This window comes from Eimeria acervulina, genomic scaffold, assembly GCF_000499425.1.
Source record: "Eimeria acervulina Houghton genomic scaffold, Eah_scaff215, whole genome shotgun sequence".
Classification (NCBI taxonomy): domain Eukaryota; phylum Apicomplexa; class Conoidasida; order Eucoccidiorida; family Eimeriidae; genus Eimeria; species Eimeria acervulina.
Genome location: NW_013550027.1, coordinates 18,424 through 41,195, shown reverse-complemented (window position 1 = coordinate 41,195; position 22,772 = coordinate 18,424). Strand labels below are relative to the sequence as shown.

The following is a 22,772-nucleotide window of genomic DNA, read 5'->3' as shown; positions in this document are numbered from 1 at the left end:
AACAGCAGATACGTTGAAGCCGCAGCAGCAGCAGCAGCAGCAGCAGCAACAGAAACAGGCCCAGCAACAACAGCAGCAGCAGCATCAGCACAGCCAGCAGCAGCAGGACTAACACCAGCACCACCAGCAGCGGCAGCAACAGCAGGAGCAGCACTACCACCCGCAACAGCAACAGCAACAGCAGCAGCAGCAGCAACAGCAGCAGCAGCAGCAGCAGCAGCCTCACGTGCGTTGTCTCCTTGGAGCCAGACGGAGTGTTTGGGTACGACGACGAGTGAAGGCGGCTGTTGAGGATTTTCTGCTGGAGGTTGAGCAATGAAGATATCTCCTTCAACAGCAATAACTCTTTTGCATATAATGCACCCATCTTCAGGTGAATATGCTAATACAATATCACCCCTTTTAATAGGAGAAGGTCGTCTAAAGAACGAAGCCAAATGAAGGCTTAAACATTCATAAAGCAGCAAATCTCCTTGTTCTCTTATCGTCGGACTCATAGATAAACCACGAGCCTGAGGTGTACAGAGACATTCACACACTTGCTGCTATTTAAATTCTTTCTTATTTCCCTGCTTTTCTTTTATTCATTTTATTATAGATTATGCATTAGGGCCTATGCATGTAGGTACACATGCTTATGTGTGTCTATAGGTGGGTATATACACCTCAAGAGCTTAAACGCATTCAAATGCACTTTGTTTGCTCTGCGTATTCTAGGGGACGGGAGACCGGCATATGATTGCAAGTATTGAGGAAGGCAGCTAACAAAGTCCTCACGAAATCGATGGAGGAGATATCTATAGCAAAGTAATAAACTGCAGATTCTTGTGTTGGGGAACGTCTTTCCTTGTATTGCATGCATGCATGCATTTATGCATATCCGTTTGCTTGTGGGTCTATCTATCTGCACGCCTAGCTTGCGGATTAGCATCAATGAAGCCTTCAATCCTTCATTTAGATTCAAAAAGAAATACCTGTTTCGTAGAGGCGACGTAATTGTCAATGACATGCAGAGTTCCAAATGCAAAAGCAAAACGCCCAAGAAAAGAAATAAAAGTTCTGCCGCCTCTGTTCAGGCGTTTTGCAATGCTGGATACTCCCTCTAATCTTCTCATTTTTTTGCGGGAAGCGGCGTGCAAATCAAAGAAAATAATAAATTAAACCAATAAATAAACCCATTAAAACTCATTATTCATAAATATGCCGCCAGTTGCCCTCTTGCAGACTCCGCAATTCTGCACAGAATAGAGGAGGTGTACATACACCCCAGCAGGAAACTGCTGAAACACTGGAATCGAATTCCATGAACAAAAGAAGAAAAGCAACAATAAATAAGGACTTCTTTGCCTTTGAATTCCTATTTTTATCTATTTGATCTCATTTTCTTGCTCGAGATTCCTCAAAAGTTGCAGAGAAAAGAGCTGCAAATGTCGGTTGTTTCAGAAGTTTCCCGATAAAAGGCGGAGAAAAGAAGAAAAAATGCAACGATTAAGAAGCGGGAAAGTGGAAAGAAAGTCCTTTAAGGATCTTCATTTGCGGTTCCATTCGGATAGAAGACTTAAACTTGCAGAAAACTTGCTTAAAAAGATGTTTTTTCTGCAAGTTTCCACACATTTTTAGTGGAAATCGGTGAAATTCAACTTTTAAAAGGTCATTTCATAATTTTGCACGGTCTTCGTCTGCATGCGTACAGTTTCTCGGGGGCCCCCCAGGGGCCCCCATATCGTTGGGGGGGCCCCCCTGCCCTGATGTGCGTGAGTTCAATGGACGTCAAGACACTGATATACCCTTTAATTTATTTTAATTTCATTTTCCTTGCCTTTTACATCTCTAAGAAACACATATTTTTGCCTTTTTACCTCCTAAATTCCCTCTTTTTTCAGAGCTGCACATACACCCCACGATGTAGCCCATCAGCCAAACTCAGAAGTTCTTTTTTTATATTTCTTTTCCTGCAATTTGTTTTTTTCTTCAATAAATGGAGTTACGAACAGCCAATGCACAAACCCCTGAATGGTAACACCAAGGAGAGGGGCCCAGGGGGCCCCAATAGGGGGCCCCCCATTAGGGGCCCCCTAGGGGGCCCCCATAGCCGTGGAAGCTGCTGCAGTTTTAATATCATTTTTCTGTCTTTTCTCCTTCTGCTGCTGCATGAGGCCAGTGGAGCTGCAGCTGTTGCATACAGGGGCCCCTCTAACAGGGTGGTTTCTGAGGTGTATGTACACCTCAATTCAAACGAAAAGGCTGCTATCTCCGCAGGTTATAGAGAGAGAACTTCTATGTTTTCTACTGCATCAAAACAAGAAGCCAGAAGCTTTGCTTTTCTCGGTCTCTTCCCGCTGCAGCACGCAAGGTCTCATCCCAGCAGCAGCAGCAGCAACAACAACAGCAGCAGCAGCAGCAGCAGGGTGTTGCCAGTAGTGTATAAGCGTGTCTGCATGCGTTTATACGGTGCTCGTTCAAATCGTATAAACGGCAAGCGCCCCTCAGTGCTGTCTTCACCTTCTCCTTTTCCTGGTGCTATTCTTCATTTGCTGCAGCAGTGTTTAGGTATTCCTAATGCTGTATATACAGGGCAGCATGTGCGTCTGCCTATTACTCCTTCAGCAGATCTTAGTCTTGCAGGGGGCCCCCGGGGGCCCCCTCGACTGTACCCTCAGAAGCCTCTGCATCTCAATGCAAGGAATCTTTTAATGAAGAAGGGTCTCCCTCTCACAACTTTAAAATACCCCGAAGACGCAGAACAGCAGCAGCAGCAGCAGCAGCAGCAGCAACAGCAGGAGCAGCAGGAGCAGCAGGAGGAGGAAGAGGAGGGTGTACGTACACTGTCTGGGCATCGCTTAACTGTCGAGTACTTATCTAAGCAAGGCGATAAATATACAGAAAAACATAAATTCGGAGAAGAAGCTCCTTTATTTAAACATCATTTATTCTTCGGTAAACCCCCTTGGCCTCTTGAAGTTGCAGCAGCAGCAAAAGAATATAATGAAGAATGCAGACGCAATAATAACCTACAAGAACTGGTGCCCGAGCAGTGGATATGCGTAAACCCTAAACCCTAAACCCTAAACCCTAAACAAATATAATTTTATTATAAAGGCGAGGCAATGGGGCCTCCGCTGCTCTCCTTTAGATAACACAACAACATCTACTCAAGCCCTAAACCCTAAACCCTTAATCCAGTTAGCTCGAACATCATATATAATACAAGATAATATGAAGGGCAGAGGAAGCAGGAACAGAGGCGGCTGTAACCACGCCCTTCGTTGCTGCTCCCCTTGCTGCTGCTGTTGCTGCTGCTGTTGCTGCTGTTGCTGCTGCTGCTGTGATTTCGAGTGCTTCCTGTTTGGGGTGTATGCACAGGACACAATATTTTGCGATGACAACGGGATCGTAATGAGGATAAGAGTGAGAACCACTTAGCATCCACATGCACCGAGGGTTTAGGGTTTGGGGTTTAGGGTTTGGGGTTTAGGGTTTAGGTTTAATGAGATCTTTCTGCATGCAAAAAAACTGCTGTCCTTCTGAATCCTCCTCGCCCCCTTTATTTTATGTATTTGCTTTTCCGTCTACTAGCAAATCCTATGGTTGCGTTCTGCTAGGGTTTAGGGTTTAGGGTTTAGGGTTTGGGCGTGAATTTCTTGCTGCTGGTTGTGTTGTTCACGTTGTGCTTCCTTCCTTCTTTGCTGCTGCTATCTCTTTTTATTTATTTCTGCTGTTGTCTTTTCCGTTGTTGCTGTTGCTGCTGTAGCTGTTGTTGCTGCTGCTGCTGCTGCTGTAGCTGCTGCTAGTGATTTCCTATACCCCCTATTAACTGTATAACCCCTCCTTGCTCTTTGCTGCTGCTGCTGTTGCTGCCTGCTGTTGCTACGAATTCTGCTGCTGCTGCTGCTGCTGCTACAATTGCTGCTGCTTCTGCTGCTGCTGGTGTTTGTGAATATTCACTTACTATAGGAGAACAGTGCGCCTTATGGAGGCGAAGAAGAGCCTGAAAAAGGGGCAACGAGTTTAGAGTTATATAAAATAAGACAGAAGAAATTAAAAGAAAATCCTCCTCACCGCTTTGTTGTTACGGCGCCCGTCAGTCTCCTTCTTGGCTGTCTCCTTCTGTTTAATGAGGCTTTGCTTCTTCTTTTTCTTTTCTGCTTGTCTTTCTTTTACTTTGTTTATTTTTATTTTTCTTCGTCTCTTTCTTCTTTTTCTTCTTCTTTTTTTTGTTTTTCTTTTTGTTCTCTCTTTGTTTCCCCTTCTTTCTTCTCTTTCTTCTTTTTCTTCTTTTTTTGTTTTTCTTTTTTTTGTTTCTTTGTTCATTTTTCTTTTTCCGTTTCTTTTCCCCTTTCTTTTTCTTTTTCCTCGTTTTCTCTCTTTTGGTTTATTTTTCTTCTTTTTCTTCTTTTTCTTTTTCTGTTTGTTTCTTCTTCTTCTTTCTTTTCTTTGCTTGTTTGTATTCTGTTGATGTGTGGTCTCACTTTATCCTTTTGTTTTCATTTTTTTCTTTTTCTTTCTCCTTTTCCTCTCTTATTTGTTTAGGCCGGCTATGTTGCGAAGGCGGGAATAAAAGTACGTCAATACAAACACCTGAAAGTTTTTTCTTTAAACAAATTAAATAAATGCATTTTTATGAAGTTGTTGTCTCTGTAGTTTTGGGGGCTTCTTTTCGTTTATATAGGTTTTTAAATTACAGATAGCAGCTGTATGTTCATGCATACATGTTTAGCTGTACAAGTACTTAAGTATTTGTTTGTTCCGATAGCATTTATACGTTTATTTGTTAGGATAAATATATTTGCATACATTCGAAATCTAAACATATATATATATATATCTTTTTATTTATCTGTGTACAGGTATATATATGTATATTTATATATTTGTATATTTCAGAGTCCTAAATAATAATGCTCTGCATAATAATAATGCATGCGCACCACAAATAGAGGAAGCGAAACTGTTTATATTATATTATATTGTATTATATATTATATTATATTAATATTTATTTTATTTTGCGCAGGTAGGGATGCAGCTTCCTATGCTGAACGAAGAACAGTTGAGGAAAGTATACAATAATCATTTTGCACAACCAAAGAAATATAGAGAGCCTCTTCTTCTCCCGGATGGTTCTGTTATACCTTAAAAGAATAAAAAGAAATACAAAGAAATACAGAGAAACAGAAAGAAATGCAAAAGAAATTAAAAAGAAATACAAGGCCTATCTTCTTCTCCCTGATGGCTCAATTGTGCGTTGAAGCAAACAGAAAGAAGAATAAAAACAGAGAAATAAAAAGTAATAAAAAGAAATAAAAAGAAATAAAAAGTAATAATAAAATGCATCTCTGCCTCTTCTACTTGATGGTTGTGTTGTGCCTTGAAAGGAGAAAGAAAAAGAAATAAAACAAGTATAAAAATATTATTTTTTCGTTTCTTTCTTCTTTCTCTTCTTTATCATTAAACAGCAGAAGGCTGTTTATTGTCTTCTTCTATTTGTTTACTTCCTTTTGTCTCTCCCCTCTCTTCTGCACAGGCAGCAGCTAATATAACTCTTTTCTTTCTTTTATATCAAACACCCGACCCTTTGTCTCTTTTCAATTACTTTATTTCTTTATTCTTGTTTTTCTCCTCTTTCTATGCAATATGTATAATATAGAACAACTACAATAGCATATCTAATCCACAAATTATCGTTAATAATATATATGTTTATATGCTATTTTATATGTTATATCTGTTATATATTATACTTGTTCGCTCGCGGTGTATATTATATAGAGCAATTACAATAGCATATCTAAAGGAGAAATATGAATATATATCTAATATACACCATAAGCAAACAAGTTTAATAAAGAGCATATATATACATATATAATATATATATATATATATATATATTAGAAAACAAGTAAAGTGTATATTAGAGAATATACATTATTAGTGAACAACAGTAGCATAAAAGACAACTCAATAAAACAACTAAATCCATACAAGAAAAACAGCAAAAGAAGAGCAGCAGTATAATAGACAAATCTATTTAAAGTAAAGTTATATGCATTTGCACCTCTCTAAACAATAATGCAAATATAAAACATGCAGAAAACAACCAGGAAAATAATATTCGTCTCTCACGACTCCAATGAACAACTAATATATTACCTTTATATATATATATATATATATATATATTCCTTTAGAGGACAACTATGATGCATAATATGCAGCAAACAATAATATATTTAAAACACAAATTGAAAAGAAAAACAAAACTCCTTAGAAAATATCTCTTATACCTCCTGTACATACACCTAAAAGGGAAGAAGGGAGTCAACTATAAACTCTGCAACTCTAACTAATAATCGTAAATGTTGTTTAAATATAAACATATAATAAAAACAAATACTCCTCCCTCTCTGTAGCCTTATTAATCCTGAAAGGTATAAATGCTAATAGATATTGAACGGCAGCAGCATCTGTATAAAGTGGTGTTGCTGCTACTATTTCTTTTTGTTATTGTGCATTACTTTGTTTCTATTATCTATTTCAGGTGTATAAGCAACATAAAGACAACAACAAAAGATGAACAGCCACATTAAAGGGGCCTCCTCCCGTTATAATGAGTCTTGCAAAAGGAGACAGAGAAAAACAGAAGAGGAAGCTCCCTCTCCTATTCTCTCTGTCTGGCTTGAATAAAGATATTTCTTCTTTATTTAATAAATAAAGAAGAAAATCTTTAATTCAAGATACCTCTACTTAATTAATTTACTTGTGCTTCTTCTTATCCATACGGCGCTTATAGAACAACAATTCCTCCCCCTATACACCAAAAAAGCAGCAGAAACAAAAGAAGCCGACCCTCTTACAAAACAAAGACAGAGCAATCATTTTATTTTATTTTATTTTATTTTATTTTATTTTATTTGTTGCAGGAGCGTGAAGAGGATGAACGAGAAGATATACTTCGCTACACCCCCGCAGACTTCTGCCTGTTTCTCAGCCGCTAATAGACGAGCTGCTATAAATTGCATTTGTATTTGCAAGCAAACAGAGCGCCATTTGTTTTTATTCGCGGCTGTATGAATATATAAAATGCGGTGTACATTCAACATGAACAATGGGTGTAGTGAGTGTGTGCGTTTAGGTATTTGAGTGCAGCACTTTTGTTAGCGAAATTCTTTTATATAAAGACAAGAAAGATACTCGAAGATATAGAAAATGAAAATAACAATAATAATAATAATAATAAAGAAGAATATACTCACCTCCAAGATATAACCATCCGCACGCCCAACTTGGCCGGGTCTGCTGCTGATGCATGCAAGCAATCGGCCAGTATTGAATTGTTCTTCTAGAAGAGGATCAACCTTAGGTGTTCCCTTATTTCTTCTTTGTTCTTGAGCATACAGAGTGTGCTTTGACGGTGGCTTCTCCTCTCCTTCTCCTTGAGTCTTCTTCCCTATATCCAGGCCGTAGTACGAGCGAAACCTGCAAAAAAGAAAAAAAACAAATATCGTCTTTTCAAATGAAAACAACATAAACCAAACATTTATTCAGAAATATTCATCAAATGCAGCATAAAAACCAACAAAATTAGAGGCAAAATGAAGAAATTCAAGAAATATAAAAAATAGGTGCTGATAATAGCTGAGGTGTACGTACACCTCAGCTAACCCGGGTATGCACGTGCATGCATTGCTGCAGAATATTTGAATAGATACATGAAAATGAGGAGGAAAGCCGATGGATTCTTACCAGGCTTTGAATGGAGTTGCATCAATATGCACGATAGAGTTCTTGACGAGAGTATTTGTGCGGACGAGCTCGTTGTTAGAGGCGTTGTAAACCACATTCAGGATACGGGTCTTTCTTGCAACTTCTGCAGCAGAACAGGAGGGAAAGCACATATAAATACCACATTTTACTCTCGTATAAAACACAAAACATACTTCAATCCACCAGGTAGACAGGCCCGAGGTAAGAAACATGCAAAAGAACAGTTAAGAGCTGCTTCCAGACCCCCGCATCTCTTCGAATTGCACTCAAAGAAAACAGCAGAAGAACCCCAAATAGGAGAAATACACCTCAGAACGATGCAAGCATGAACGCATGCATGCGCGGAATTAGAGCCAGAGCATGCATGTATATTCTGCTGCAACGGATCGAGCAGCCCGAAGAGAAGCCTGTTGTATCTATTGAAAATATAATTCTCATTTTGCAGCTGTATGCAGCGGAGAGAAAAGCAGGAAATGAGCAGAAGAAGGAGAAGAAGGAGAAGAAAGAATGAGAAACAAGCTGATATGCTTGAGACTCACTCTGGCTTGCCCAGCAGTAGTTGCCTGTGTCTAAACGAATGGCCCTATGTTTAATATTTCCTCCTCTGCAGCGAACAGGCCGAACTCTTTTCGAGCCAAGTTTAGTTACTGCTGCAGGCCTCCCCAACTCATATTTTCTTTTCTTTTGATGAATGGGGAAGCGGCCACCCGTCTTGCGGTGCTTGTGCCTTCTGTCTCTTGAAATGCCCATTTTCAACTGGCTATACAAAAAGACAGAAGAAACAAATCCACAAAAACAAACAAAATACTCTCAAAATACTCAAACTCTACACACTAACCCCAAACATATTATACCCTAACGGACCCTGTGGGGGAGCAGCGCCCCCACAGCCCTGACCGTGCTGCATGCATGCGCTCAATGTCTCTTCTTGCAGCAGAATATTGCAAAAAAACTAAATTAAATATACTTTTCGTATATATTATGCATATTTTTACTTCAAAACAAATATTCTATTCTCCTGCAACTCGCACCACCTTTAGTAGCAACAGCGCCTGATGGCTGCGAACGCAGACTTCTGGTGTATATACACCCGAACTCCTTCTATGGAGAACTTGAGCTATATAAATCAAACAAAAGAAATAAGTATATAGTGCATTAACAGCCTTATCAGCGAAGAGTAGTTATTATAATGAGGATGAAGGGGCAGTACAGCCAAGCAAACATGTTCTATGGAGCGTAGTATATATGGGGTTCTTACCTGTATTACTACCTGCATGCATGCATGCATGCGGAGATGCTCTACAATCCTCTCGGGGCTTGTTCCTTGCTCGTACTTGCATGCGGGGTTGCTTTGCAGCTGGATATGTTCTAAGGTGTGCTACCTGTAGAAGAGGCTACCTGCTTTGGGGCTACTTTTCCTTTATGCCTTTGATTGCTCTACAGCTGAAGTTTGAGGAGCCTCGCTACGCTTCGTAGCACCGCATGGCTAATAGGCAGCGATCTCTGTTTCCACAGTTGAGTAGCCTGTTCTATTTCCCTGAGCACAGTCATGAAGGCATCTGTTTGCAAATGCAAGGGGTAAGCGCACTCTGAGATCTTCTCCCAGAAGTCGCTGTCAAAGAAGCAGCTAGCTTCCTCTTCTCGTATACTGAAGGCTTATTAAGATTATTATCAAGATCTGTCTTGATAATAATCTTAATAAGACCCAAAGAGATCTGTCTCTTTGGGTCTAAGCCACCAGTGGGTTGGTGCCTCCTCGCATGTGAACATGCATAATATCGGCATCTCCTTTGCAGGAAAATGTCTTCACCTCGCGAATAAAGAAATACCTTCGCCTTTGCTCCCAGTCCAGATCTGACGGGTGCCGAGACTACGGGACAGTAGAGAAGCTCCTTGCATATCTTTAGTTGTGCCTCCCTTCTCAAACTGCATGCGAAGGGCTACAGTTGCCATTAACATCCTACGAGAACGGGTGGCCCAGTAACAGTGTTGATTTTATCTAACCAAGATTAGATTAGATAGATGAAATATATCTAGTATAATCTAATTCGATTAGATATATTTTATGTATCTAATCTAATCTTGTTTTTTCATCACCTTTCCCGTGCATGCGCTGTGATGTATGCCTATAATTCCCAGGCCGTTAAGGTAGCAGGCTTATGCTAAAACTGAGAAAACCTAGCGAAAGAAAACTTGTACTTCTCGATCTACAGCTCTATCGATTGTTTGCCTTTTGTAACAAGTGCCCAGTGGCCGTCTCAGAGCCTCTATATCAATTGTTGATCGCAGAGTAATCTCTCGGAGGAAGGCAATACTGACTGGCTTAGCCGCGAAGAAGGAAATAAGAAGTAGTAGGGTGGGGATTGGCATGATAATGGAGCACTTATTCAACATCATGCAAGAAAAAGGGAGCCTTCTCCCCCGTAGCTAAGGAGGGCGAATATAAATTAGGATATAACGTCAATATACACCCTGTAAATATAGGGGCCTAAAAGCCACGAAGCTTGAACAGGAGGAAGCTGATGAATTCGGCATACAGAAAGCCGGCGGCAGGTTGTAAGAGGCCCATCTGCTTGACTTGCAATAAACAAAGTCGCACAGCGAGTGAGTGCAGACGTCTAGGAAGAGCTCAGGGAGTGGGGCAGCGAGAATTGTGAGAGTACCGCCAGGGGAAACCACAAAAGAAACGAGGCAGCACCCTAAGCCCCCTACAAAATGCGGCGCAGTGATAAGAAAGAAACAAGCGGCAGCCCCACCAGCATACTCCCTTAAAGTCAGCTCTTTGCGTATCCAGGCTCGTATTAATGGTCAGGAGTTGGTAGCTGTACTGGATATCTGTTTTGAAGCGAAAATGATACCTGAAGCCTCTGCAATTAGGTGCAATCAGATTGCTTATTCATATTAGCTTGCGCAGAGCCTCTCCGACTTTGTCCAGCAGCTGGTAGCAGACAGTACACCCGAAATAGCAAACTAATGGCGTGAAGTGCGGGCTCAGCTCTGAGTTGGCTCATGTTATCTTTTTAAAGGTTTTCTAGATAGAGCTAATTCACCAAGGAATAATCTTCGGTATGAAGCCCTATAGCTCAATCGATGTCTCCTGCAACTGCGTGTCTGTGCGGGGATTGCATCCATACTCAAGCGGCTGCTTAAGTATGGAGACTGAGACATTGGGAAGAAGAGAAGGTGCAACAAAAAAGAAAAAAATTTTACTCTAAATGAAGAGGGTATCGACAACCCGAAAGGCCTTCAAAAGATCGTCTGTCAGAAGCAATCCCTCAAAGAAAACTAAGCGTTCATCTTACTTCACTGAGAATTCAGACAAGCGTGGACGAGCGCAGAGCTTCAACCTTATCTTGAATCTGCCGACTGTCTGTCCTGTAGAGGGCCCCATATCTCCCTATATACGGGTTCACCGCCACCAGCACAACACATTCCCCTTTCTCTACCTATAGCTAGCTTGGCGCTGATGCCGATAAAACCTTAATTTTTGTATATTTTATATCTTGTGCATTTCTGTAGGGCAGGCTGGACCCCTGCCTCATGCTCCCAGAGATGTTTGAGTGCTGGAGGCGGTTTACAGGTGATAGTCAAATAGGCTGAACATTTCGCAGTAAGAAGCGGCACCCAACTTAAGTGAAGAGCACAGAGAACCGCACACGTGTGCAGCAACGGGAAGCGAGTCAGCAGCAGCAGCAGAAAATAGAAGCGGCAGCAGGACCTCTGTCAGGAGGAGCGGAAGAAAACAAAAGCAGCAGCACCTCTAGATGCCGCTCCCCACAAGGCCTAACGCCCCACACCACCTCGTCGGTGATAGGGGCTACAGCCACTCTAGCTACCGTCTCGCGCTCCTTCAGTGCATCCATCTCCTTTGGGGACGGTAGCATATCAATGAATGTGCTGCTGCTGGGGAGAAGAAGAGGAGGGAAGTAGGAGAAGGAGGGAAGGCGCAAGTGCAGCAGCCCGTCTCTGAAGTTGGCGGTTGTGTTTCTCCTTGTGTGGAGCTGGCTGCTGATGGCCGCATCAGTGTCTCGCAAATATCTACAATATTCTAGTATATGCAAAGGAAGAGGGGGTCTTATACTAGCATCTGAGTTTTCCTTTCAGCAACAGCTGCAGCAAAACGTATTGAGCCGTATAACCCGCCCCTTCTCTTACGTAGCAACTGCATGCCCCTGGGTTGCTGTATTCAGCATGCTTGGAGAATAGAAGCAGCAATCTATATTATATTATTTTTAGTATTTTGAATATTTTGCAGCTCACAAGCCACTCCTCTTCTAATATCAAATCAATCGATACCCGCCACCAGCTGCAACCGAGCTAAAGGACTTACAGAAAAATATTTTTAAAAACAAATAAACATCTCTTCTCTAAACCCTCAGTGTTCTGAATACAGCGGCTGCAGGGCCTGGTGCTGGTGGATAAGTACATGGTGCTGCTGCTCTTGCTGCTGCCGCTGCTGCTGCTTCGTCTCTTGCTGCTGTTGCTGTTTTTGTTGTTGTTGTTGTTGCTGTTATTGTTGTTCAGGCTGCTGTTCAAACGTGCTGAGGAAGTTGTTTGAATTTGCCTTGAGATATTCTGCTGCTGTTTATCCTGTTGCTGCACGTGAGAGGCGTGGAGGCCTTCATCTTGTTGTTGTTCTTTCAATTAGTGTTGCAAGGGGCATGCATATATAAGCACAACCACCCCCCCCATCGGGTGTCTGCACTAACAATAACATTGTATGTAATTGCTTCTGCTTGCATGCGCGGTATCTACTGTACTGTAGCTAAGGAAATGTTATATTGTATACAGACGCAGCTGAATCGAAGCCGCTGTATGCACCATAAGGCATTTTCAAATTACTGGCGTTGTTTTGTTGTTATTACAAAAAATACCCTATAAATATTTACACCTTTTTAATTTATTTACTCTAAAAAAAAACCTTCTCCGTTGCTACCTCTTGAATTAGAGGTCAATATTCTAATAGAAGAGCATAAGAAGTGAGGCGCTGTATATCTATAAGCCCCAACAAGATGCACGTATGCATGCAAAAGGAGAAGAACAAATGAATTAATATATAAAAAAGATTATTGTAAAAACTATTCTTCTTTCTTTATATAACAACAACCTGCAGCTCTCTGCTGCTGCTTCTGCAATGGCGCGGCTGCATTACTGAGCAGCTGCAGCCCCGTCTTAATATATCTTGTTTTTATTCTATTTTCTTTTTGAAAATAATCTTATTGATATTAATACTCCTAATTATTATTGTATTCCTCACTTTTTCTTTTTCCTACAATGCAGTGCGTGACAGCCTTCAGTGTCGGTACACCGCAAAACTCGAGGAAGCAAACCAGGAGTATCTTCGCTCTCCTGGGTTATATTTCTGCGTTTTAATGTTTAGAAGCATTATTGATTGTGTTTAAATTCATTCTCTCTTCATTTATTCCCTTATTCATCCCAAGAAACCTACGGAAACCCAACAAACGCATCGTGACCGCTCCTCCGCCTGCACTGTTCTTGTTTGAGTATTAAGGGTTTCTTTACGCATATTGTCGTCGTTTTAGAGTTTATTTATTCTCTTTAGATATTCTTTTTGGGGTTTTACCGTTGGTTTCTCTATTGGAAGCCTCCTCCTCTTCCTCCTCTGGTACTCGTGGCGCTCTTTGTTTCTGCGAGAATTCTTCTCTTATATTCTCATTGAACTGTATCTAGTGCTGCAGCAGCCTATATTAAGGGTTTAGGGGCCCTTAGGCTGCAGGGGGGGATGGGTTGGGGCTACGGGGGGCCCCTCTGGGGCCCTCCCAATGTGCGTGTGAGTAGGTGGTGGATGTATATAAGTTTGATTTTGTTTTACATATATTGCTCTCTTCACGTTGTTCTTCTGTCGCATGCAGCCCCAGCCCCAGCTAAAGAAGAAGCAGAGCCGTACACTGCGGAGAGCCGCTGGGGCCGTGCAGTAAGACAGAAGTGGGAGGAGAGCTCTTACTCTACATATCTACGTCAAGAGATACAGGCTTCAACATCCTTTCATTTCTGGGTTGATTTATTTAAAAAGCATTTGCCTCAAAGGGTAGACAGAGAGAGAAGACGACAAGAAAAAAGCACAAGAAGAGCTGGGGCACTTGAGCTAGGACATAACAACAGGCCTGTAGGAGACCATCATCTGCAGCAGCAACAGCAGCACCAGCACCAGCACCAGCAGCAGCAGCAACAACAACAACAACAACAACAACAGCATCATCATCAGCATCATCATCACCATCAGCAGCAGCAGCAGCAGCAACAGCAGAAGAATAAAAGCACAAGGAGGCCCCGTCCAACACCAAAGTTTGCTGTATATGAAGAGTGGGTAACTTCATATAAAGAAGACCCGTTTAAAGGCATATTACCCCTCCCTTTACAAAGCCATATAAAGCCTTTAACTTCAGCAGATACAGAGAGAAAGGAGACAATTTTGCTACAGCAGCTTGAAGAAGAAATCATGTTGGGTTCTTATCGCACTCGTTTTATGCACCTTCGGACGCTTACATCAGATAATCATAAACGCGTCTTTACAGGAGAGCCTCCAGGGGCCCCCCAGGGGCCCCTTGGTCAGTTTCAGCTGCAGCAGCAGCAGCAGCATGAACTTGGAAGCAGCAGCAGCAGCAGCAGCAGCAATGCCCATCCACCATGGGGTGGGGGGCCCCCTGGGGGTCATAATATAGGGGGCCCTATTGAGGGGCCTCTGCTGCTTGATGTAAACCCTAAATCTTTTCGGCTGCCTTGGTCTGATATAGCTTATCAAGAGTACCTCCCGCATATTAAACAAGCACCGCACTCATCTTCTTTAGTTTGTCGTTTTACTCAGGAAATTGAAGAAGCCTTAGAGCTGCTTGATAGAGAGCTGGCGCTAAGGACGGCGTCTGAGAACCATCAAAGACTCCTGATGCAGCAGCTTACAGGTATGAATCCTGCTGCTGCTGCTGCTGCTGGGGCTGGGGCTGGGGCTGGTGCTGCTGCTGGTTCTGCTGCTGGTGTTGCTGCTCCTACCACTCCCCCAGTTACAGGGCCTTCGCCTGCTGCTCCGGCTGCTGCAGCAACAGTTGTAGCTGCAACACCAGCAGCAGCAGCAGCAGCAGCACCCCGCCCAGACAGTATCGCAAGTACTGTAGCAACGGTACAGGGGACAACGCCTATCAAAGCAGCAGCAGCAGCAGCAAATGCAGCAGCAGCAAACCCCAAGATACTAGGCCCCTCACCCCGCCCCAAAGGGGTTGGAGGAGGGGGCCCCACGGGCTGACAGAAGCGGAAGCAGCAGCAGCAGCAGCAGCAACTGCTGCTACCCTAGCTGCCGCTGCTGCTGCTGCTGCTGCAGCGCGTCGCAGCAACCGGCAAGAGATGACAATGGGGGGGGAGGGGACTGTCTACGCATTGCTCCTATTGCTAATGTTGCTGCTGCTGCTGCTGCTGTTTCTTGTTCGCACCGAGCAGCGACAGCAGCAGCGGCAACAGCGACAGCAGCAGCAGCAGCAGCAGCAGTGGCAGCGATAGCTTGGCTCAGTAGGAGTTGCACAGCTCAGGCGGGCTGGCTGCTGCTGCTGTAGCAAAATGCCAGCAGCAGCAGCAACTGCAGCAGCAACTGCAGCAGCAGCAAGCGCAAGTCGTTAGCTGCAGCGGCGGTTGCTGCATGACTGAAGGGGGAGGAATCCCAGCTGTCTCGTTGAGGCCCTCAGGTTTCGGAGTGCTGCTACGAGGCCCCCCTGGCTAGCTGGGAGCCACCGCCACCGCTAGCTAGCTAGCTAGCTAGCTAGCTAGCTAGCTGGCTGGCCTTATGGGGACTTATTATCCCTGCCACAGCAACAAATTTGAATCGAAGGTTTTTCGCGCTGTGTGGAAGCCAGCGGTAGGGCGCTGAGGTAGGGCTTAGAGTTCAGTGCTAGGGTTTAGGGTTTAGGGTTTAGGGTTTAGGGCCAGGGTGTAGAGTTTACGGTTTAGGCCTAGGGCGTAGGGTTTAGGGTTTACGGTCAGGGTTTCGAGTTTAGGGTTTAGGGCCAGTGCTTGGAGTTTAGGGTTTAGGGTTTAGGACAGCTAGCTAGCTAGCTAGCTAGCTAGCTTGCTGTCCTAAACCCTGTCTCCCCTTGAGTTTTTAAAAGAGGGGTAGCAGACAACAACATAAAGGAGTGAACCCTCGCGAGTCTGCATCTAAATAACAACACAAAAACTGCGGCCTGCTAGGGGCCCCCCTAGGGGCCCCTCTAGTGCTGCTCCTGAAACCCTGGGGGCCCCCAGGGGGGCCCTGGGGATGTTATCCTCCTCCCTTTCGTTAGGGGCCCCCATCAGCAGCAGCAGCAGCAGAAGTGAGGTTAATAAACCCAATCTTTAGTTGCTTTAGATGCGGGTGTTATATGAGGCAAAGCAATATCTTTCAGTGTTCAGACATAAAAGCCTTCAAGCACTCTCCAGGGTACAGTAACGGGAAAGGGGGGCCCCCAGGGGGCCCCCCAGGTTCCCCAGGGGCCCCGAAGGGCTACGCAGGGGGCCCCCAAGGGCCTCCCAGGTTCCCCCTTGAGGGGGCCCCCCAGGGCACCTAAGGACCCACAGGGGCCCCCAAGGGGGCTCCCCCAGGGCCCCCAAGGGGCCTCCTTAGGGCGGCTAAGAGGCCATAAGGGGCCTCCACGGGGCCCTAAGGGGCCCCCAGTATCCCCAAGGGCCCCCCAAAGGGCCTCCATGTTGAAGCTTTCAGGAAGGGGGGCCCCATGAGGGGCCCCTCATGAGGGGCCCCTCATGGGGGTCCCCTTGTTATTATTATAATAAAAGGCAGTAAGAGAGCGCCTCCTTTAGAGGGGCCCCCTTTGCAGCGCAGTTTTAGGGGCCCCTAAAGGAGGGGGGCCTCTCAGCAGCATCCGGTGATACAGCTTCCAGTAGCAGACTCTTCAACCTTCCTGTAGCTGCTGCTGCTGCTGCTCATGCAGCAGCAGTTGCTGCTGCAGGTGCCGCAGGCAAAGCACTGATCCGGAGGGGAGTTTTCTAACTCTGCTGCTGCTGCTGCTGCTGCTGCTGCTTCTGCTGCTCCTGCTACGAATGCGCTGCTGGCGGCTGCAGCGCTCAACTCTTGTTGCAGCTGTTGCTGCTGCAGCAGGAGCTGTTGCTGTTGCTGCTGCAGCAGCAACAGCTGTTCGAGTTGTTGAGGGAGGACGACGACTTGTTGCTGCTGCTGCAGCTGCTGTTGCTGCTGCTGCTGTTGCTGCTGCTGCTCTGTTGGGGGTGGATAGGCCAAGACCCACACAGGGGCAGGGCCTTCCATGGCAGTTGCTGCTGCACCATCAGCAGCAGCAGCAGCTGCTGCTGCTGTTGTTGTCGTCTCTCCTTTAGCAGCAGCAGCAGCATAAAACTCCGGAGGTAAATAGGCTTGTAGGCTGTTAGGATCTCCTTGCTGCTGCAGCATAAACTCGTATTGCTGCTGCTGCTGCGTCCAATGCTGCTCCTGCTGCTCTTGCTGCAGCACCTCCCCATCCCCCTGCTGCTGCTGCTGCTGCTGCTGCTGCTGCTGCAGCATGTATTCTTCTACAGCTTGTCTCACTCGCAGCTGATCTTCCAAAGGCAAAGACTCTAGAGGTACAGGTGCAGCCTCAATTACCTCACCCGATAAGTAAGGGGCCCCTAGGGGGGCCCCAAGGGGGGCCCCTAGGGGGGCCCCAAGGGGGGCCCCTAGGGGGGCCCCTAGGGGGGCCCCCAAGGGGGCCCCCAGGGGCCCCGTAAGAGCACAGGGGTCACCTTCGGGAAGAGGACCCCCCCAAGTGGAGTTGATGATATAGGCTGCTTCCTGCTCTTGCTGCTGCTGCTGGTCTTGCTGCTGCTGCTGGTCTTGCTGCTGCTGTGAACGGTAGGTGAGGAGGGTAGCTCTGCTGCTGATATCTCTTGAATCTAAGCTTCTGTTGCTGCTCCTGCTGCTCCTTGCTGAGGCGACGCAGCAGTAGGACATCTTGCTAATGCTACACTGCTGTTGCTGCTGCTGCTGCTGCTGCTCTTGCTGCTGCTGCAGCTCTTCGGGTTGCAGCGCAAACGTAGTCAGAAACTTCTCTGAATTTGCTGCTAAAGAGGTCCTCCCGCTGCTTGCCGTGTTAAGACGCTGCTGCTGCTCATCCTCCTGCTGCTGCTGCTGCTGCTCTTGCTCCTGCTGCTCTTGCTGTTGCTCCTCTTGCTGCTGCTCCTGCTGCTGCTCCTGCTTCTGCTCCTGCTGCTGCTCCTGCTGCTGCTCCTGCTGCTGCTGCGGGTAGCAGGGAGGTGCAAGGCATGAGGCCTTCATTGAGATCCAGCAGCCGATGCCTCTGGCAGCAAAACCTTTGTCTGCTGCTGCTGCTGCTGCTGCAGCAGCTTCACAGCCCTCGGGTGCCTGGAGAGAGTAGTTGAAGCACAAGCCGCTTCTGCTTCTGCTGCTTCTGCTGCTTCTGCTGCTGCTTCTGATGCTTCCTTCAGCTTCAATGGATCCCCCCAGGCATACTTCTTGCTCTTGCTGCTCCTCTGATGCTGCTGCTGCTTCTGCTGCTTGGGCTGTCTCTTCAACGACAATCACTGAGATGTCTCTGCTGCTTTCTGCTCCTGCTGCTTCTGCTGCTTCATCCGTCTCTGCTTCTGCAGCAGCAGCTTCAGCAGCTGCTGCTTCAGCAGCTGCTGCTTCAGCAGCAGCAGCGGCAGCAGCAGCCTCGGCAGCAGCAGCAGCAGCCTCACGCCTTGCTGCTACTTTTGCTGTTGCTCTTGCTGCGATCTGGAGGGCCTTTGAGGAGACGCCGCATGTGGCTGTGAAAGAGTGCTCAGAAGATGAAGGGGATAGCATGATTTGCTGCTGCTGCTGCTGCTGCTGCAGCATCTGAAGGCGCAGCTGAAGCTGCTGTTCTTTTTGGCTCAGCTGGAGATATCTTTCTCTTTGCTGCTGCTGCTGCAGAATGAGCTGCTGCAGCTGCAGCTGCCGTTCCGAGTCGCTCCCTGCCTGCTGCTGCAGCTGCTGCAGCTGCTGCAGCGACGTCCTATGCTGGAAGTTGATGGTTATTGCTGTTTGCTGCGAATCCTGTGAGGCCTCTCTGAAGAGGCTGCATGCTGCGCTGCAGCTGACAGCAGCAGGGGCGCAGCATCTGTCTTGCTGCTGCTGCAGCTGCAGCTGCTGCTGCAGCTGCTGCTGCAGCAAGCGCTGCTGCCGCAAGATTGCTGTTTGCTGCGGTGTATGAACAGGTGGATAGAAGGCAACTAGCCTCCTCTTTTCTTTGTCCTTTCTTACTTGAGCTTGCAGCAGGACAAATCTAATTGCTGCTGCACCATCTGAGCGAGGTGTTGTTGCTGGGCTGCTGCTGCGAGACGGCCAGTGTTCACTAGCAGCAGCAACTGCAGCAGGACCAGCAGGAGGAGCAGCAGGAGCAGCAGGTCTTCTACCGACTCTCTTTGCTTTCAACACCCTCAGCTTAATAGGTACAACAGCTGTTTTGCTGCTGCTGATAGCTTGAGGTGACAGCTTATGCGGGCGCTTCACTTCGCAGACTTGCCCTGCTGCTGCTGCTGCTGCTAGTGCTGCTGCTGCTGCTTCATCTCCTGCTCCTGGTGCTGCTGATGCTGCTCCTTCTTCTGCTGCTGCTGCGCCTTCTGCTGCCTCTGCTGCCTCTTTGTCTTTTGCTGCCCCTGCAGCAGCAGCAGCAGCAGCAGGCAACTTGCTGAACCAAGCAGCAACACCTCTCAGTAGACCCTCACCGACAGATCCCTTCTGCTTCGCTTCCTGCTGCTGCTGCTGCTGCTGCTGCTGTTGCTGCTGTTCCTCGAGCTGCAGCTCCTGCTGCTGCTGCTCTTGCTGCTGGAACTGCAATTCGTGCTGCTGCTGCAACTGCTGCTCCTGCTGCTGCTGCTCCTGTTCTTGCTGCTGCTGAGTGTGGGGGGCCCCGTGGACGGGGCAGCAGGCAAGCAGAGTAGCAGCAGGTTGCTGCAGGGCTGTCATCAGTGTTTGCTGCTGCTCATCTTCGTTGTTGTTGCAGCAAATGCAGTATATAGGACCCGAACTCCAGGGGCATGAATACACATTGCTGCATCCTTCTGTGCTGCTGCTGCTTTCCTGCTGCTGCTGCTCCTGCTGCTGCCCGTCTTGCTGCTGCGCAGGCCAAAGCTGCTGCTGCGAGCCGATGCCCCACTGCTGCTGCTCCTCAGGAACCCATTGCTGCTGCTGCTGCTCCCACTGCTGCTGCTGCTCCCACTGTTGCTGCTGCTCCCACTGTTGCTGCTGCTCCCACTGCTGCTGCTGCTCCCACTGCTGCTGCTGCTGCTGCTCAGGAGTCCATTGCTGCTGCTGGTCCCATTGCTGCTGCTGCTGCAGATCAGCCTGCTGCTGCTGTTGCTGGTTTCGCTGTTGCTTGTTTTGAGTTTGCTGCATCTGCAGCTGCTGCTGCTCTTCACCCTGCTGTGTGTTGTTATGAAAGGGTGCAGCAGCGGCGCCGTCAGCAGCAGCTGCTGCTGCAGCGTTTGTTGCTGCAGCAGCGTTAGAGGGATCGTTTGTATGCTGATGCGCAGCAGCACCATCAGCACTATCACTACCAGCAGCAGCAGCAGCAGCAGGAGAAGCAGCAGCAGCTGCAAGAAGGGTGTTCGCGAGGTTTTTGTTTTGCTTTGTCTGCCAGTTGTATGCTACAGCTCTTCTTGTTTCTTTATCTTTTTGCTGCTGCACCTGCAGCAGCTGAAAATGAAGAGTGCCTTCTTCTATAGGCGTCGGCGGCCTTACTGTCTGTTCTATTATTTTTACTGCTTTCTTTGGTTCTCGGTGCAGCAGCCGCACCTTCACAGGGATAATCGGTTTGCTGCTGCTGCTGCTGCTGCTCCATTGCAGGCTGTTGGGGCATCTGCGCGGCAGTCGCCTAATATAAACATCTTCTGCTGCTGCTGACAGCCCCACACGAGATGCAGCAAACTCTCGTCGTACTTTTAATGCACAAGGGTTGTTGCTGCCTCCTGCAGCAGCAGCTGCTGCTGCTGCTGCTGTCTGTGATAGGGAGGCAGCGTACGGCTCCATCAACTCAAAGCGACCCGAGGAAAGGAGACGCAGCGGGCGGCCCTGAGAGTCATAGTACAAGGACCTACCTTCCTGCTGCTGCTGCTGCTGCTGCTGCTGTTGCTGCTGCTGCTGCTGCTCCTGCTGCTGCAGCTCTTGTTCCTGCTGCTGCTGCTGCTGTTCTGGCTGCTGCTTCTTCAGCTTCGTTCCTGCTGTGCCATCTGCTGCACCTCTTGCCGCCGATTTGCTGCTCTTTTTGTTTGTTTTTCTTTTTTCTGTCTTCAGTTTGAGTTTATCTTTTTTTTGCTTCTTCTGCTCTGTCTTATCGTTGGGGGCCCCCTTCGTCCGCCCCGCTCGGGGGCCCCCTGCTGCTGCTCTGGTGGCTTTTGCTTTTGCTGCTGATGCATGTCGAGACTTTCTCTTAGCCTTGTGCTGCTCAGCAGCAGAAGTTTCTGTCTTCAGCTGTACAAGACTGGTGCTGCTGCCTTGCTGCTGCACCGGCAGAGAGGCATTCATAGACTGCACTGAATCAGAGGCCCCCAAGCCGCTTCCCTGCTGCTGCTGCTGCTGCTGCGGGCTTTCAGGGCAAACCATAAGAAATTTATCATTAGCAGCGGGCCTGTCTCCCCAGCAGGCAAGAGACAGGGGGCCCCCCAGGGGCCCCTCAAGTGAGTCTGAGTTGCTGTCACTCCATGAATCCCAGAACTCGGCCACAGGCCTTTTGGCCGTGGGGTCTGCACGGGACATGCTGCTGCTGCTGCTGCTGCTGCTGCTGTTGCTGTTGCTGCTGCTGTTACTGCTGCTGCTGCTGCAGTTGCTCCTGCTCCTGGTGTTAAAGCTGGTGTTGTCGCTGCTGCCGCTGGTTTATTTGCTGCAGCGCCTGCTTTAAACGTAGGCTCTTAATAAAAGATGAAGGGGAGAAGGAAAGGAAGACGACAAAGACTGGGTCTCGATGACGCTGTCCCGTGGCCGGCTAGCTGCCCTCTGCGAGCCGGGGGGCCTCCTGGGGCCCCAGGAAGGGCATTAAAGTTTAGAAGATGAGTGACTGAATCTTTAAATAAATTAAATATCAAAAGAAGTGGGAAGAGGTGACGAATTCACAAACCGGCGATCATGTGCTCGTTCCGGTTCGGCCGTAGTTGGCGAGGCGGCACTGGCGGTGATCTGCGGTGTAAAGGGGGAGTTTTTAGCCTTTAAAAGGCTTCACTTGTTAGTTAAAAAGTGGAAAACACTGAAAAGGAACATAAAAATCAGATGTATAAGGAAATTACAAACAACGGAGGCGATGGGAACCCGCGGGCAGCCGACGGCGCCGCCTACTGAAGCCGAACAGAAGGGGAGGTTTCCTGCACGAAAAAGACGAATTTTCTGCTTTCGTCCTGAAACAACATCTTTAATAGTGTGTTATTCAATAATTAGCCTTAAACAGAGAAAAATGTCCATGGAAACCCCCGGAAACCTGCATTCACACCCCTGCTCATTTCGGGTGTATCGGCAGCTCCGATGAACTGCCGCCAACGTGCGTCCGTCATATTTCCTGAAGCCTCTTCATTACTAGAATCATTCTGCATTTTATTAAAATTATATTAAATCCATATAGGCTCATGAAAAACAGACAACTGATGAAAAACAAACAAACTTCGAGGCAAAAACCCCTCCCTACTGCCCTCTGTACGTACTTGTTGAGTCGCTGGAAAGCAGAAAAGAAAACTCATCTTCATTTTAGCGTCTGCTGCGCTACTTCTTCTTCATACACACACCACAATTAGATAACGGCTAACCTGACGAAGTATTTACTATCCATTTTACTTGCAATAACTCAGGCGGTGTACGTACACCCGATCCCCTTACGAGTTCGGGGGTACAGACGCAACGATCCAGCGCGGAAACCAAACAATTTTTTTCAGATATTATTCCGAATTGTTTAATGCAAGAGAGACAGAGTCTGCTGCTGCCCTCAGCAGTTGCTGCTGCTACTGAGGATGAGGGGTTGTCTGCGGGTTTCTTCAGTTGTATTACTATTTATTAT

At 46.9% G+C, this 22,772-nt stretch overlaps 4 protein-coding genes across 4 annotated transcripts; 2 read left to right on the top strand and 2 right to left on the bottom strand.

The window, feature by feature from the left end:
- Nucleotides 1-2,279: 2,279 nt before the first annotated feature.
- EAH_00026020 (hypothetical protein) lies at nt 2,280-3,423 on the top strand (the record flags this gene model as incomplete). The annotated part of the gene is made up of 2 exons (XM_013396573.1): nt 2,280-2,816; nt 3,364-3,423. 2 exons carry the CDS (start codon nt 2,280-2,282, stop codon nt 3,421-3,423), a joined length of 597 nt encoding a protein of 198 aa, XP_013252027.1.
- A 3,333-nt stretch (nt 3,424-6,756) lies between these two features.
- Nucleotides 6,757-8,517, bottom strand: EAH_00026010 (40S ribosomal protein S8, putative; the record flags this gene model as incomplete). Its single annotated transcript, XM_013396572.1, has 4 exons — nt 6,757-6,810; nt 7,257-7,479; nt 7,747-7,870; nt 8,307-8,517. The coding sequence occupies 4 exons, from the start codon at nt 8,515-8,517 to the stop codon at nt 6,757-6,759; spliced, it is 612 nt and encodes a 203-aa protein (XP_013252026.1).
- Nucleotides 8,518-13,510: 4,993 nt separating this feature from the next.
- Nucleotides 13,511-15,025, top strand: EAH_00026000 (hypothetical protein, conserved; the record flags this gene model as incomplete). The annotated part of the gene is made up of 2 exons (XM_013396571.1): nt 13,511-13,562; nt 13,641-15,025. The coding sequence occupies 2 exons, from the start codon at nt 13,511-13,513 to the stop codon at nt 15,023-15,025; spliced, it is 1,437 nt and encodes a 478-aa protein (XP_013252025.1).
- Nucleotides 15,026-16,618: 1,593 nt separating this feature from the next.
- Nucleotides 16,619-21,337, bottom strand: EAH_00025990 (hypothetical protein, conserved; the record flags this gene model as incomplete). Its single annotated transcript, XM_013396570.1, has 1 exon — nt 16,619-21,337. The coding sequence occupies one exon, from the start codon at nt 21,335-21,337 to the stop codon at nt 16,619-16,621; it is 4,719 nt and encodes a 1,572-aa protein (XP_013252024.1).
- Between the last annotated feature and the right edge of the window lie 1,435 nt (nt 21,338-22,772).